Consider the following 17,946-nt stretch of genomic DNA (forward strand, 5'->3'; position numbering starts at 1 on the left):
ATAAATGATGAAAACAAAATCATTTCTACCAACCTATCTTTTATGTAAGGCCTGTTTAAGAATCTTTCAAATGCAAATGTGTATTGGTATATAAACATAAGAGGAACGATAGACCGTTCGATAGATTACGAAACACTTGGTAAATTCTATCGAACCAAATTTGTATAGCAATGTAGAGTTTGATAATTTTTACCAAACAAGCAATCACCTTCGTAAAATTAATCATAACTTCGATAAAAGTTACCAAACTCAGAATCGTATTGAATTAATTCGGTTATTTTTACGAAACTCTTCCATACAATTCACCAAATTATGCAATACCTAAATGTTTGATGAAATATATCAAGAGCTCACGCTAGCGTTTGGTAAAATAAATCAAGTGCTTAATAATTTGCATCAAAGTTTAAGTATATTTAACAAAAATACTCCCTATCACACCAGTTCGATAGTTTTAATCAAATCTTTTTTTCCGTGCAGCAGGTAGCTGTGGGCCGTGAGAAGAATTAAAATATATCTGGATAACTTAGTCAGTTAGTAAATAAATAGAGGGCAAATCGGAGATTCATAAATGAGCAATTTAAATTGATGATAAGAAGAAGAACACAAAGATATCAGGTTTTGGGACGGCTGAATAATAATGAGCACGCGAGTAAAATGGAGTGCGCCGGATTCCATGCACCAACGTTAAGTAAACAAAATGTTATTCCCATGCAATTCCACGGCAAACAGTCGCACAAGGACATCTGATTCCACATCTCTAAGATTCTACTACCATCTGACTCTCACGAGATGTCCGCTGAAATTCCCCTTGAGGGATTCCCAGAACACAAAAAATAAAATACTAACCTCTCCGGCAACCATGCAATTAAGGCACAGATACCTTGATGCGTTTACCATCCTATGAAAACGTCAGCGCACAGATGTGGACCTAGGGATTCGTCAGGCTATTTGCATTTTCTCAAAGCACCTTTACAAAATAGGAAAGCTTAAATTGTAAAAACATTCATGACACCATTGACATTAACTAATGCATACCGGAAAAAGTGCATAAATCTTAAGAGAATGTAATCTTCAAGCAAAATTACACGAATTAAAGGCTTTTCAAAGCTGCAAATGATGTTTTGGTCCTTCTAGTGGTCTAGTGTTTCCAACTAATTAATTTTATACGGTTTCTCAGACTAAATGATCCCAATAAATAAGTTTATAAAGCATTAAATTTCACCCAACAGGTAACCACAATAAGGCTTAACCATTTCCGAATAGTGTTCCCAAGAGTATACATAACTAAAATCATGCAGCTGCATGTTAAAAGATCAATTTTATTACGAACAATAATAGTTTTAAAATTATATAAAAGTAAGTACTACATCTTATTTTATATTCAAATGATTTCAATGATGGGAGCCTGTAATTTTATGTAAAAAAAGTTAGCAAAAAATATTTTTTTACTGAAATAATTTTTTCCCTGGATAAAACCTGTTTTTACCTAAAAATAGTAAAAAAAAGTGGCTAGCAAAGATCTTGGTTCTGAGTTCAGATCTAGGATCTCAAATCAGATCACTTGAGTAAAATATAAGATAGAATCGATTCTGTTTAACAAGATAAAAATGTGGAAACAAGCTAGCTATTGTGATCATATAATATCTCTCTACTCGATGGATATTTATCACTGCCAAACCTACCTGAAAGAAAGGTCGCGCACTATTCATTAAAGCGAACTCTACCAATTTGTTACGTACCTCTACGACGCTGGAAATGAAATGAGTTCGACACCTTTGAGAAGGTAATCTACTTCGATGCGCTTCCCAATAGAAACGGTTAAATCTTCTACAGGGAAGAGGTCGCCTGGAAAAATCGAGATGCTAGCACCTTCCACCCTTACATTCATCATCTCCGCAAGTAGTTTTGGATGAGAATCAAAAGGAAATTCTTCTCAAGATGATTCATGCACTTCTTTACAGAGTTATTAGCTTTCCTCAGTTCGCATAAGTTTGAGATTCATCACCAAGCTATTTTTTTCAAAGATTGGTGCCCTATATTGAATTCGTAGTCATATTCTTAAGCAGAGATGGATTTTAGTTTACATCAAGAAACGTGGCAAGAAAGTTAAATAATTACACTGACTAACAATATACAGTAACTAGAAAAACTACGCCTTTAAGCAGAACAGTTAATAAAAATCATGGTAAAAATATTATTTTTTATATTATCTCGAGGGAATTTAATCAAAACTTCAAATTGCTTTTCAGTCTCCTGAAATAGGAGAGGGAAAAATAGTAGCAGCCATAAATTCTTATTTGAAAACGTTCCTTCGACTTCCACACGTCTTTTTGTACTCATATTTTTTTCTAAATAAAAATGAGAGAGTATTTCCCATGAAACAATGTTTTGCTTACTCCGTGATATATATTTTTGTAACCATCTCATATAAAACTATTTTTCAGGTCTAATGATAAGATACAGTGGCGTAGCCAGGAATATTGTCCGGGGGGTCTAAAACCAGGGGGATATTTTTTTTTAACCGGGTAAAAAGTAAGGGGTTTTAAAATAATTTTAACAATTTTTTAATGCTCGAGAAAACTTCATTCTTCAAAGAAATCTTTTGTAAATCATGATTTTTCTTTATTTGGTTTTCTTTTGTGATGTAAAGTTAATGTATTTTTATATTTCATATTTCATGGGGGGACGTCCGGACACCCCCCCCCCTCGCTACGCCACTGATAAGATGGCTTAAACCTGATAATATAGGCCACTTTCCAAGAGAAATTTCAATTTAAAATCTGTAAAATCAAACTAATATTTTTTCAACGGAAATCCATGTACTACCATTATATCAGGTAAAATTCCAGCTAATTACGAAAATATCAACAAAAAAATTAAGGCCTCAATGCCAAATCCTACCGATGATGCTGCTTGCTGGCATTAATGCTCATTGAAAATTAATTACAGCTAGCGTACTCCGGCAGATAATCTACGAAGGCACTTGAAATGTAGTATATATATGACAACCAATAACACAATTAAACTAGCATTGTGTGTTATCTCCTTCCCCAAATTGGAATACCACGCGGACTGTTATGCATAATTTGTTATCATAGATATTTTATTCGCCCCCCATTAATTACAATAAGCATAACTTTTCTTTTACATCATAAACTTTAGTTAATTAAGGCAATGAAATAATTCCATCGAATTTATTTCGGCACTTTTCGTTGATAAAACGTTTTAACAACGGATCGCGTTGAGCGAAAATAAATTCAGTAGAAATATTGCAATGTCTTATTTAACTTTTACTAAAATCATCTCCCACGTAGTGCCATATACCATACACGATGTTACACGATGAAGGCTAGAGAAACTTATGAAACCCCAATTTCACCATTCATCAAATAACAGCACGCAAGAAAAACCGGGCATTAGAGAATGCAGAAAGAGTAATCCATCCGGTATACTCGACAGAAGCGCCGGAACGGAAAAATAAACAACTATGTGCCATACAGGACCACTAGTGGATTCTACAAAAAAGGTTGACTCTTTCTGTCGATTTGTTTTGAATGCTATACTGAGGGACCAGACATAAACTTCATACTGTAGTATACCAAAAACGTTGAATCTTTCTGTCGATTGGTTTTATCTTATAGAAGGAATTTACCTACCATTTGTCTACACTTCAGCAATTCTACGAGTTTGATCCTTTTTCTCATTTATTATTTTTTTATTTTGATTCCTTAATTTTTCGTTTCCAATTTGATTCCTTCACAGCAACCGAACGGAGCGAAGAATTAAGATTATGGGCGAATTCGTAGAATCCTTACGTTATCGCAAGTTTCGTATACCATATAATAAATAGATTAAATAAAGCATGCTTAGCATGTTTGCGAAATATAAATTAAGGATCAGATTTGAAGATTTTTAATGTTTTATGAATTTTAGATACCTCATTCAAAGGCATATATTGGAAACCTTGTTTTACTTCTCGAACTTCCTAAATATGCTACGTTGAAACTGGGAAATTCAGCCATCATCCTATCTTATACAGATCCCGAACCCGAAAGACATGGTTCTCAGTGGCGCCATGGTGCCGGAACCCGAACACTAGTTAACAAAAGACTTAATAGTCAAATAACACTTTTTATTAATTTTGTTGCCTCCAACTTTCAAAAGTTTCAGTGGCAAAAACAAAAAAAATTGTAATAAAATGTAAAAAATAACTAGAAATAAAAATAACACACAGAGTAATATTTCATTTCTAAAAAAAGTTAAGAGTAGTGCGTTCCAGCACCGCTAGTTTTTCCGTGATGTCACGGTTGGTTCTCGAAATCAATTCTCTCCTCTTCTTCCTGCAACGGTTACCACCTTTGGTGAGCAATAAAAGGAATTAGCTAGACACGATGCGATAGAAGACTAAAGGGACGACCCCTAAAAAGGCTAACAGAGGATCCATCCTTGTTCGCTCCAATTAAAAGGCAAATGCTCTAATTAAGGACTTGATCGAAGAGCCTGGGAAGTGGAGCGATTGCGCATCGCGTAGCCAAAGTTGGGAGGCCCTCGAGGCCATTGAGATCTGGATACGACGCGGAAGGAACCTAGGGCCATAAAGCATCCTTGTTCGACCGTAAACCAGCGTCAAATGGAACATCAATCCTCAAAGAGGGACTTCTACTACATTTTGTAAGCAATCAGGCAGTTGAACGTACTCCTTCATCTTATGACGGCTGGGATAATTACGGGTAACGACTTCCCAGAATCCCTGCCGCAATCCCACTGTTTGATTTAGGGCATCTCCTTGTGTCACCTTTGCATCACTTTGAGCCATGAATTCCACTTCTGTTTATGACCAATTAATCAACATTTTCTTTGAAAAAGTACTTATAATAATCTGATATCAGCTTTCACAAAGGCTGCCGGGGGCTGAGTATTTCCCGGCATGTTGAACGGTACTGATAATAAACCATAAACCTTTTAAACATCTTCCTCCCATATATACCCTATAACCCTTCACTGCCTATCCTCGACTGTATCTATATGCATACGAGTCCATTCCAAAACAATTTTATTTGATCACTAGTACCTGTTGATGATGGATTGCCACTGAAATGTGTTGTTTGGAAAAAAAATACCTTAGAATATAGAAAATAATAGAAGAGTACATTAACACTTTGCTCTTTCAATCATAAAATTCCACACGTGGCAACTTAATTCTGCCAAATATATGTAAGACAGTCACACAGTGGTGGGTTCAGGATAGGGACAAGGGGGGCTAAGTGGGAGTCGGAAAAAATTACCATTCTATCTAGTGTAAATATGATGACCAAGAGGAGGGGTCTTATAATAGCCTTAATAGCCCCCTTTGCCCCCCCCCCCATCCGCATCCCATGGCTTCATTTTGTGCAACTGCAGTGGACCCGCCACTGCAGTCGCACAAAATGAAGTCAAAAACAATTTTTAAATGCATTTAATTCACCAAGGGCACAAAATACTGCCAAAAAGTTATTTTTTATTTTGTAATGGCAAAGGGAAAATGTAATTACGTAATACGAATTATAACGCGCAAAGTTAATGACTAACTCTTAAAAAAAATAATTTGGAATAGTCCTTTGTGAGTGTCAATCGTTTAGGGTATTACTTCTCCAAGGTATACCGACGGAATAGAACAAAGTATTCATCAACCAAATTCTCGCTGATAGATAAAAAATAAAATACTTTACATATTATAATCTATAATTTTACTAGAGGAGAAGAATAATAACGCCCCTAGTTAATGGCCAGCTCTCGAAAAAAACATTTACAACGCTCGTATGTGAGTGAAGATGGTTTTGGGGGATACTTTTGCCAGTAATATCGACGGAATATAGCAAACTAACAGCAAACTAAGTTCTCGCTGTTAAAAAAAAAACAACTTTCCAAATGTTGTGCATTCATCAATAAGTATCTGTAATTGGAGTCAGCACCACGGCACCGATTCCGCCGCTGAAGCCACCGTGGACGCTAACGGCATCTGTGCGAAAACATTCCAAGCACGTGGTAAGCTTATGATAAGTAAAGCAAACACATTGAGGAAGCAGAAGTAAAGCAAACGATGCGGGCGCAATCGCCGCTCATCTGATGGCTGATAACACTCCCAATCTTCCTTCGCTGCGAATCGTAAATTCTAAGAGCGATACACTTGTTTACGGCGACTAACAGGATAGAAGGCGTAGCCGGGGCAGCTGTACAATGAATGTGTTCCTGCTGCGTGGTAGCATTACTATAGTAAAATAACTCGGTGAATCGCCGCATTCTTCTTCATATGAACTTTGAATAAAATATCTTTATGAGATCTTTCAGATGATGTTACTCAGCTGCCTTGAAAACAACTTCGGAAAATCATATGCACCACGAGGGAAAGAATCCTGGAACCAGCATCAGTATGTTAACCCGCTTTAAAGGAAAGGCGTCAAGGAGACCACGGCATAAAAACCTATCCGACGGACGAATACACAACAATCAAGCAGAGATAGGGTAATCCTTCAAATATTCTGTCACCGCCGAGGTTTTAACCCAAGCCCACGGGGTGATAAGCCAAAATTTTAGTCAACAATCCATCCCCAACTGAAGACAACGTCCACAAATTCCTAATGAATGCTTACGACTGACATAAACGTTCATAGAGCTGATAAAAATTCGCCGCTTAAAACCTCAACTGAAAACCTTATCTCGAAATCTATGCTAATAAATGCTAGCAGGTGAGCCATTGCTCACTAGCATAAGTATGTATAAACGCATGGTAACCAGTTGCTTGAGTGGAACAAAAACCCCTACCCAGCGGAAATTTGGCAACAACGCCTTGGTTGGAACGGGTAGGGAGACCGCCACACGCCATCGTCGGTAGACCGAAGAATGTATCCGAAGGAAGCAGATGGACTCGGATGACTGGCGTGAGACGGGATATCTCAGTGCAGCTGGCGAGGAAGCTGGGTGAAGGGCAGACAACCTATAGGACCTTGCGAAGAGTGGTGCGTTGAGGAGGGAACGTGCGACGCAGATAATCCTCTTCAAATCAAGTCACCAAAGCAGGTAAGACACATACTTCAAGCAGTCAGTAAATCAAAAATATTCATCGGTAACTTAATTCTCACCTCCAAGAAACTCGGTACAAGAATTAGTATCTTCTTTTTGTGCTTAAGCGAATGCATCACTTCCGCTCTACCAGTTGTATTTTGTGTGAGAAGTGAGAACGGATATTTCCGAGGTGTGCGTTGAACTTCTTCATCTCCGGTCATTACCGCGTTGGTTGCTATGGCGATGACAATTTCTCTGAAGACACTGGCAATAGTACCATGGAAACTGTTGTCATCGTCACAGCAAAAAACGCGGTAGTAACGGGAAATGAAGAACTTTAGTTGCACATATTTTGTATTTGCTCGCGCCGAATTACTCACACCAAAATTTTATAACACATTGAGACCTTTTTAGGAATTTTAGGAATAGAAAAATAAAAACTTGGCTATATCCACATGGTAATTTATTGCGGTTGACCATGGTTTCGTCAAGGTCCTGACCTTGACAATGTTACGCGGTAACGAAACCATGGTCGGTCACAATAAATTACAATGTGGAAATAGCCAAGTTTTTATTTATTCTATTCCTACGATAAAGGATTCATACAAAGTTACGCCCGCTACTATTAGCTATAAAAATTTTACATCTAATGAACATGATTAGTTCCACATTTGATATAAAGGCAATTTTTATATATGAAACCGAAAACTAATTTATTTTTGATTTCATCTATTATTATTCCGCTCATTTAATACGGCATATACCAAAAAGGTTTCGCCTTGTCACAATCAATTGAATGAAGCAATATATTGACATATTCCCTTTTCATATACACTGAGGATTTCAAAACTACATCGAATTTTTGAACAAGTAATAAGTCGTGAAAAAATACTAACATAACAAGTGATAACAAGTAGAGCTGTAGTGATTGCTCTTTTTATCATGCTACATTAAATGCTTCAATTTGATTGCCACTATGCCGTTAACACTTTCCAATAGCTCCGCCATCACTTTTGATAACTACAGCTCAAATTTCCTGAATTTTATACACACAGACTGCGTACTACTTATTTTTGGTATTTCATAATCCAGCAAATGAGTGCTCTCTTCTTCACCTCACAACTTGTTGACCATGTAAGCTCAATGGGCAAAATTAAAATCAGGATTGAGCGATGACTGATCGATTTAAAAATTGCTAGCTCGTCAAAATCAAAGACGTTCAGTCATACCCAACCGTTTGGAAATGCCAAATTCTTGTACGCATAGAAGCATCAATAAATTACGTGAGGCGTTTAGGGGAGGAGGGGGTCAAGCCGATTCTCACCAAATCTCACGTGGTACGTAATATTTGTCCGCAAGAAGCAGTGTAAAATGTGATTCTAGATTACAATCTTAGTCATCTTAAATACTAGCCTTAACTAATCTTATACTATTTTTTTGTAAATCATGTGCATTTAAGCAAAGATTAAGGTATTCAAACTGAAAATAGGCATTTTAAACAATCTCACGAGAGACTTGAGGAAGGAGTAGGGGATCGATCCAAATCTCTCGGTATCTCACTAAGGGGGGGGGAGGTCCAAATATCGCCCAAATCACGTTATTAATGGACGCGGAATTCCACAGCCATTATGTCCACGGAAGTTCAGAAAAAAGGTTTACATGTCGTCATTATCGCATGGAACCAAGAAGTTTTGGGGACTATATGGACCCCAAAAACACATAGGTCCTGGTAAATTCCGGGTCCAACCGTCATAGCCAGGCTTTTCATGATGAAGACACAGTATTTATTTCAACAGTACCGTAAGATGGGGTGACTTTGTGACTGGTGGGGTGACATTGTGACAAGGGGTTCAGTTTTCGTATTTTAAATCTCGCGTCGCAACAGCTCGTCTCAGGAAAGAGATGTACCGTACAATGCCTTTGTCAGACATGCGGCGCCATGTAGTGGAAGCCGGGTGGAGCTTCTGCACACGTGTAGTTCATTCCGACGCCATTGCCTGGCAATACTACTTGTTACGCTTTCGTAAAAGGAGTGAAACTTTATATCGTGAAAACTTTTCTGTTCAAGACACATCTAAAACAGGTATGTACATATGCTTGTTAATATGTTGGGCAAATTATCCTAGAGTATCGATTAAATCAAGCCATATTTGTTGAACATATGACAAAAAAACTGAAATGCACGCAATTTGTGTGGTGACTTTGTGACACGCCAACTTGTCACAAAGTCACCCCACCATGGCTTTAGGTTAAATTTTATCATGTTTTTTGTGTTTACAATACTGAAAGGAAGATGAGGACTTATAAAAAGAAGTTGGGTGCACGATCCTATAGAAATTACTCTCCAGAGACGTTAAATAAGGCCGTAAAATTGGTTTTAACAAAGAAAATGACCCTGCGAGCAGCATCTGAAAGGTTAGTAGCCATTCATACCAACTTTGCTGTCATTTAACGGGTATTTAAACCCGATGTGCAACTTTTGGCATTTTTCCTTGATGAAGGAAGGGTCTGTGCAAGCAATAAGCCTACCTTCTTAAAAATCTGATAATGTTTAGATTCTTGGAAAAATTTTTCTATTAAACATCTTTTAAAAGCCATTTTTCTCAGAATTAAAAAATCAGGTACCGGTGCGGTATACCGTTTCATACGTTCATTTTTTCTGCTCATAGATTCAATATTCATCGAAACACCTTGTGGAACAAAACCAAAGAGATAAAAGGTTCAGCCAACCTAAGCCCAGAGACAGTCAAACCTAAAAGAGAGCATGGGGGTCAACCTGTTTTCACAAAAGAAGAAGAGGATACGTTCGTTGCTCATTCCATTGCAATGGCAGCTTACGGTTTCCCAATGACGTCTTTTGATTTGCGTTGCGTCGTTAAATCATATCTTGATCGAACCGGGAGAAAAGTTCCCGCGTTTACTAATAAAAACTTACCTGGGAGAGAGTGGGCCATGTCATTTATGAAGCGGCACAAGGATATTCTCTCCGAACGCGTCGCCAAAAATATCACCTATGCAAGAGCCGCGACTGACAATGAAGTGATTGACGAATATTTTCAGCATTTAGAGAAGGAGCTAGAGGATATTCCGCCAGAAAAAATATGGAATTATGATGAAACAAACGTCCAGGACGATCCGGGAAGCAAAAAAGTGCTTGTCAGAAGAGGAGCAAAATATCCTGAGCGGATACAAAATTGTTCGAAAGCATGTACTACTATTATGGTCTGTGGGAACGCCGCAGGACAGTTGGCTCCACTATATATAAATTACAAGGCCGAGAACATGTGGTCGACCTGGACCGACAATGGACCTGAAGGAGCCCGGTATAATCGTACTAAATCTGGATGGTTCGATCACCAAGTGTTTGAAGACTGGTTCGTCAATCTTATGCTCCCCATACTGAAACAACAAGACGGCCAAAAAGTTCTTATTGGCGATAATTTGAGTTCGCATATTAACCTGGAGGTTATTCGTCTCTGCGAAAAATATGGGATAAAATTCATCGCACTCCCACCAAATGCGACACATCTACTGCAACCGCTAGATGTCGCAATATTCAGAGTTCTAAAACTGATTTGGCGTGAAATTTTGTCCAATTGGAAGCAGTCGACGTCCGGTAGCCGGTGCACGTCCGTCCCAAAAGACGAACTGCCAGGTCTGCTAAAGAAAATGATGGACAAGCTGCAGGAGAACATCATAAAAAATCTCCAGTCAGGGTTCAGGAAGACTGGGATTTTTCCACTCAACAAAATGGAAGTTCTCCGAAGACTTCCGAAGGCCGTCTTGGAAGAGAGCCTGCAGTCCGTACCAGGAGTGGTTGGTGAGATCTTTATAGAAGAACTAAACAAGAAGAGAAAAGAGGTTACAGGATGCCGGGCCCCCAAGAGAAGGAGAAGGCTCGCCGTTCCAGCGGGCAAAAGTATCTCAAGTGCCGAAATTGAAGCCAGTAGGGCAGAACAGCCGAAAGGGAAGAAGACAAAAGCCAGTCCTGCTTCTAGATCCAGCGGTGGCAAGAAAAAGGCTGTACCGGTAGTCAATTTCTCTGAAGAAAGCAGCGCCAGTGAAAGCTCTTCAGACGAAGTCAACGACGGAAAGAAGAACTGGACGGATGAAGATCCCAGTGACCCCGACGTGCTGGATGAATCTTTCAGCAATTTGGAGGATTCAGATGTTGAAACGACTCCCACCACGGTGATTCCAAATGCTAAAGACGTCCTGGGAATCAACGGCATGGCGCCTGAAAAACATATCTTCAAAGTGGATGATTTTGTAGTGGTCAACTTTGAAGGGAAACTTTTTCCAGGAAGGGTGACGGAAGAAAAACTCGAGGGATACATCGTTAGTGTAATGGAGAGGACCAGTATGTACTGGAAGTGGCCTACTAAAGAAGATGCTATTTTATATTCTAAGGAAGAAGTTTTGTATGCCATCGACCCCCCAAGAGCTGTAGGAAAGCGAGGGTTCTTTGAGGTGAAAAATATCGATTAGGGAGATCCCTTTTCAACGCTTGTAAAAATGTTGTAGCTTTGCCAAAGCATAAAACACTTTTACATTAAGTAAATATACTTTTTAATTGGTCGAAATTGTGACATTAATTTTTTCCTGTACTTTGTAACCTGAAAAAAATGTTGTCACAAAGTCACCCCACAGGGTGGGGTGACTTTGTGACAACGTTTTCCCTTTATATAGTTGTTCATATTAAAGATACAGATTTTTTGAAGACATAATCTTGTAAAGGAAAGTTGAAGCTATCTTGTGACGCCATTCGTTTCAGTTTATCTTAAAAATCAATCAGCGTGCGAGTGAAAAAGTGCAAAACTTGTCACAAAGTCACCCCATTTTACGGTAACTCAAATATGTTCTTTTATCCTGGTAAAAAAAGTGTGCGAGTTATGCATTGAGCATATTTTTGACAGCAATTAAAAGGTTTATTAATGCAAAGGAATTCTGAAATATCCTAATTTTCTCAATGGGTTCACCATTGTGCGTTTTCAAATCATTCAATTCTTTCGGCTGTTATCAAACTCGCATTTTCAAATGCAGCACTTTTTCCTCACTCATAAGAAGTCAATAGATCAACTTGTTACGCGGACGAGATAAAATCAAAACTTTATTTGGAAAACCTTATCATAACAGCATAATACCCAATTTTCACACGTTTTTATTATTTTATTTGATCAAAGTTAGATACCTGAGAGATAAAACACATGCCATGATCACCGGCAAAATAAGGACCAAAATTCCGAAGAGAACATGTTACGCGGACGAGATAAAATCAAAACTTTAGTCGGAAAGAACTGAAGATATATACGTGAAATGAGGACGGTAGGAAGCTGATACCAATACATGATATTATTACCACATCATTTCATCATCAAATGATAAAGAGTCTAGGAAAAGGTTGACAAATGTTTCATGGGAGGTTGATCATTTCTTTCCCCTTTATGATACCACACATCGTCGAAAAACAGAATATGTCAATCCAATTGTATTTATTAGCAACGTAAAAAATACATTTTGGCTTTCATGTACAAAATTTCAGAACAGAAAAGGGAGTACTACTGGCCGGGCAACTAATCATTTTCATGGAAAAACATTTATTTCGTCCGAACTTCTGCTATTTTGTAGCGCTTTACTCCTAGCAGTAACTATAACAGTTCAGGATACAGAAAAACTGCCCTGGGGTTCGTTTAATTTATTTCTAATTTATTGACCAACGAAATCACTTAATTAAAAATAAGATGGCATTGCAATTTATCGCGAAACAATTTCAGCTAACTATGAAGATTTCGGAAAGATGACAAAGGTACGCACTATATTCGGTCATGTTAGCCATGGATTAAAGTTTTACAAAGAGCCTCTCCAGCACAGAACATGCATGCATCTCTACCGTAGGAACAATTTAGTCTTCTATTTTCTTTTGGAAAATATTTTTGAGTGGATATCCAACAACTTATTCTAACAAAGTTCCATTTCCATTTCTGGCATTAGAGATTCTCATGAAATAGTTCTTCCGGGAATATTCTGCACGAAGAATTCTAGTTTTAACACGTTTCTCCTGTCAGTATTGGAAGTCAACACTGAAAATTGAATGACAGGAAATAGGTAGTGGAAGGATTAGGTTATATAGAGGGAATTAATAACAACGGAGATAAAATGGGGTGGAATTAAGATATGCGATATGGAAATTTGTACCGTCGGTGGGAGCAAAAAGTGAAATGCACCATGCAAACCTACCCTTCACAAGAAATTACTTTGATAACTGAAATGATATAAGATACGAAACAGAAACTATATTTTTACTAATAACATAGGTATTTATTTTATTGCAGGGATTGAAGATGAGCAACGTGATTGTAAAAGAGGACGTAGAGCACGCCGTGCGGTCATATTTCAACACTATGGACTTCACCATTGAGCGATACGAGGAGAGACAGTTTAGTGACGCTAAGGTTGGGTTCATGGGTCGGCACTTCAGGATAACGGCCTGGGTCACCATCTCTGGCACACAGAAACAGATTGACTTCTTCGCTAAGCTCGCCCCGACTTCGGAGACGCAGTACACCGCCAAGACAACCTCCAACTACTTCACCAAGGAAGTATTCACCTACACCGACCTGGCACCGAGACTGAACTCTTGTCTGCCGCAAGGAAATACCCTACCGCTACCCAGATGCGTCCTCGGCCGGGATGAGAAGACCTCGACGCATGACAGACGCATACTTATTCTCGAAGATGTAACGAGGAAAAATTATAAGCTGCTGGAAGACGTGCGACCGCTCGACTTTGCTCACTGTAAGGCCGTGCTCAAGTCCCTGGGCAAGTTCCACGCCTCGTCCCTACTTCTCCAGGGTTCTCTCGTGGAAGAGAAAGGAAAGACTCGACAGGAGGTCGCAAAATCAGTCTTCCGGGGCGATTCCCTCAATTGGATGAGCAGCAATAACTGGGCAATGACGTGCGCTCGTAGCATGGCAACAGCATCGGCCTTGCTGTGGCCGGAAAGGTTCGCGGAGTCCACCAAAACGGTTATCGAGAAGCTAGACAGAGCTTGGGAGAGGGTGTATGCAATGGCTTATGATTCGGATAAATACGCCAACGTCTTGTGCCATGCAGATCTGTGGATCAACAATATGCTGTTCTCCTACGAAAGTAACGCTTCCGGTGAGGAAGTTCCCGTTGACGTAGTCTTCGTGGACTTTCAATTCGTACACTACACGCCACCTGCCCTGGATGTACTCCTGTTCCTTCACTTGTGCACCCATAGGGACTTCAGAAACGAGAATTGGAGGTCCTTACTGGAGTATTACCACTCAGAAGTCGGAAAATATATACCAAATCACACACTGAAGGAGGTATATCCCTTATCTTCCCTTTTCGAGAGTTTTGAAGAGTTCAGGGAATACGGTCGCTTGAAGAGCACGGGATATCTGCCGACGGTGTTGGAAGGTCTCGTTCCAAAGCATGAACTCGACGTCCAAGAGCCCGACGTCCTGGTGGGAATGCTTAGAGATAGAGGTCACCAAATATATCGTTACTGCCAGGCCAGCGAAGCTTACAGATCTCGAATCGAAGAGTCCTTTCAAGAATGTCTCGAGGGTTTGGATTTGTGGAATTGAAACCAAAAGAAGACTTCACCCGGGAAAAGGGAAAGAAGGCTTTACTCAGTACTTTTACGTCAATTTAAACTTAACGGACGATCTACTAGGAGTTAAGACTCTCAAAAACGTAAATTATCTACTTCATAGATGATATATCAAGTTCCTGTAAACGAATATAACAAGTGGAACTCTATCCAAGAAAATACATATCAGATGAATAGTAAGATGAATCTCACTGCCTTCGAGGAATGATTAATGTTAGTTAGTAGCAAAAAAAATCGATTGAACTCACCTTTGAATCTCATGACATGAAGAAGAAGCAGTGCATTAGTTTGAATTGTGAGGAAATTATTCCTTCGCCTCTTGTTAATACTTCCACGTTACTCAAACATGAAAAAATTCTCTGAACTTTCCACAGTTTGAATTACTTTCTCCATACATTTTTTAAGAGTACCGAAACTAAGTTCTGCCAGAATTATGAGAGGAACTTTAAATAATATCTTGAAGATAATTTAGGAAAGAATGAGACAATGAATTCATAGAATACATACTCCAATGGAAAGACATTTGATTCGGAGAAACATCAACACTTCGGTGATACGACAATGTCAAAAAATTAATGAAATTTGAAAAACGGCAAAAAAATGTTCATCGCCACTTCTTTGTTACTGTTTAAAAGAATATGATGAAATGCCTCAGTTACGTGAGTTCTTTTTACAAATTTCCCAAGGTATTTGATTTTTAAACTGTACTTACGATGTCTTTTTTAAAAATAGAAAACAAGAAATAAATTTCAGCATTTTCTTAGTTTGATTTTCCCTTCATCACAAACACAAGTCTTCAACCCGCTTTTAAATTGAGACCAAAAGCAGACTTCACTCGGGAAAAAGGAAAAAAGGCATACTCAATGCTTTTATCTCAAGTTAATTTTCACTGGCGATATAATTGGTGTTTAAACTCCAAAAACGTGAACGCCCCTGGTAAGCAAAAAAAATAATTCCAAAAGTCTAATTAATGCATAGCTGTATTTCATTGGCTATAACTTGTCACTGGCAGACCAGGGATGGAGCATGGATCATTTCCCTAATAAATCCCTTTCAGTTTCCTTTCCAAAAATATACACTCTGTAAATAAAAGGGCCTAATTAATGAAACATCAGAGTCTAGTTAGTTGAGGCCATGATTATCGCCAGATTGGTAACTTAACACAAAAACTCAAACAATGGCTTTGATCTTCAATTACAAGGAGATCATATTCTACCGTTTGGACCGCTAAGTTAACTCTGTTCTAGCATAAAGAGAGAAGGTGTATTAAAAGCCTTTTTTCACTATGTTGTTTTTTCTTTCATCCTCTGAATATCATTCGTTACGAATATAACACGTGAATTCTATTCATGTATTCCTTTTATCGACTAAATACATCCTAGTTAAATTCGAATTTCCGTAATTCCTTTATATATTTCCGTTTCTCCGATAAAAAATTCTAAATGTAAATAAAAAAGGCACTTTATTCGCTGACTTAAGTACAATCAATTATCCCCACGAACTGTGAACACGCTAGGTATTCAGCAGTGAATCTGAATTAAATGCATTGATATCCCTCATACAATGACGTATCATAAATCATGGCAGCAGCAAATTACATCCCTTTGCGTAGAGAACTGCTATCATCGCTTTTCGGTAGTCCATAAAATAAAAGGCAAATCGTCAGTCGATTGAATTGCAGTACCTATAAAGATGACTTTTAAAGCAAATTCAAAAACATCAGGCGAAAAAGATATTATTTAACTATTATTCCCTCTCTTACACGATTTTATGTATATTTATAAAATAGCTTCTTTAAAATTTCATTTAAGGTCAAATATCTTAAAGTTTGAAGTGATCATGGCATAAAAAATAAATGCATGCCTTGTTCTTCATCATGAGTTGCTATCTCAACTAAAAATATTACCTCCGGATTAACCCATTAAAAAAGAAAAAGAATATTTAGATCTGGGATGCATAAAAGAAAAATGTCACTCATATTCTTTGCCTTGAATATCAGGCGTGGCTTCATTAACGGCGAAAATAATCAGCAGCAGGCAAAAATGTACAATATTTTATGAGAAAATTGGTAATGCGAGAATTTAAGGACAGGTGAAGATGATGTTTAGAGGAAATAATGAAGTCCAGTGTCGTTATTACAATCGCTCTTCGAAGTAAATGAGGGTACATTTTTTATTTATTGCTCGGGAGATTCTCTCAATGAGGACCGAACAGGTTTCCTCTTTTTGTAGGCACAAGACGATGGAAACGTTCTTAATTGAGTCAGCGAAAGAGCCCGAAATCTTTGGTGAGTTAAAAAGTAATTCTAAAGATGACAAAGAGGTCAGGAGTCAAGTAAGCCATGGGAAAAGTTACGGGAGGATATTTAAGGCAGTGGGAAAGGTAGAGACAGAAATAAAACCTCAGCGACGTTAAAAACCACTAATAAATAAAATAATCATTATAATAATTTTATTTCATAATAATAATTATTATTCGCAGATTATATCTTCATATAAAGTTTATACTTTTCTTCTAGTGCACGGTCATGCATGCTATGTAACAAGTTTATGCTCTCAGTTTAACTTGAGTTGAATAGGTAGACTAACATTCCAGCAATAAAAGATGGGAAATAATATGAGAAGAAAGTAAATTGGGTTAACAGTGATGCCATTGATTTTAATTTTATTCACAGTTTCAGTTTATTCACAGTTTATGATAATGTTTCTCCTCGAGGTGACTCGATGAAGATCGCAGCTGGATGAAAATATATTCCTGTCCAAGTCCTCCATACGAATAATTTATCGCCGATTTTTTAAGAATGGGCCTTATGATTGAAAATCTAACGCGAAAATTTTACCATGATACTCAGGTACATGCTCAGCCATAATTCTATGTGTTTATTTCACTAACTTTTATATTTAAAGCACTATGACTCTGACTATGATATGAGTGCTGCATAGAACTTGCTTCCGTGAAGAGAAAATATTTGGTTTCACATTTCAGCACAAGCTTAGAATTTTGATACAAAAGAAAATGAGCATAGATACTGGGATTTTACCGCAATTATAAAAAAGCGGAAATACTGATTTTGAACCAAAAATTGGCGTGAGTGAATGTATCCGAAGTTATTAAATTGTTTAAATGCCAATAAAAGGTACAATAAAATTTCTGCGAAATCGATTTTTTAATGGCCTGAAGATTGATAGGGAGGAGAACAGGTGTTAACTCATTTATAATTGCTTAATACAGTCTAAAACCAGGATGGGGGTTCTCCTTGCAAC

The 17,946-nt window shown here is 38.0% G+C and overlaps 1 protein-coding gene across 1 annotated transcript; it reads left to right on the forward strand.

The window, feature by feature from the left end:
- The first annotated feature begins 6,873 nt into the window (after window positions 1–6,873).
- On the forward strand, window positions 6,874–15,438 carry LOC124158758. The gene is made up of 2 exons (XM_046534050.1): window positions 6,874–7,056; window positions 13,374–15,438. The coding sequence occupies exon 2, from the start codon at window positions 13,383–13,385 to the stop codon at window positions 14,655–14,657; it is 1,275 nt and encodes a 424-aa protein (XP_046390006.1). The 5' UTR covers window positions 6,874–7,056; window positions 13,374–13,382; the 3' UTR covers window positions 14,658–15,438.
- Window positions 15,439–17,946: the final 2,508 nt, after the last annotated feature.

Source organism: Ischnura elegans, chromosome 5, assembly GCF_921293095.1.
Source record: "Ischnura elegans chromosome 5, ioIscEleg1.1, whole genome shotgun sequence".
Taxonomy (NCBI): Eukaryota; Metazoa; Arthropoda; class Insecta; order Odonata; family Coenagrionidae; genus Ischnura; species Ischnura elegans.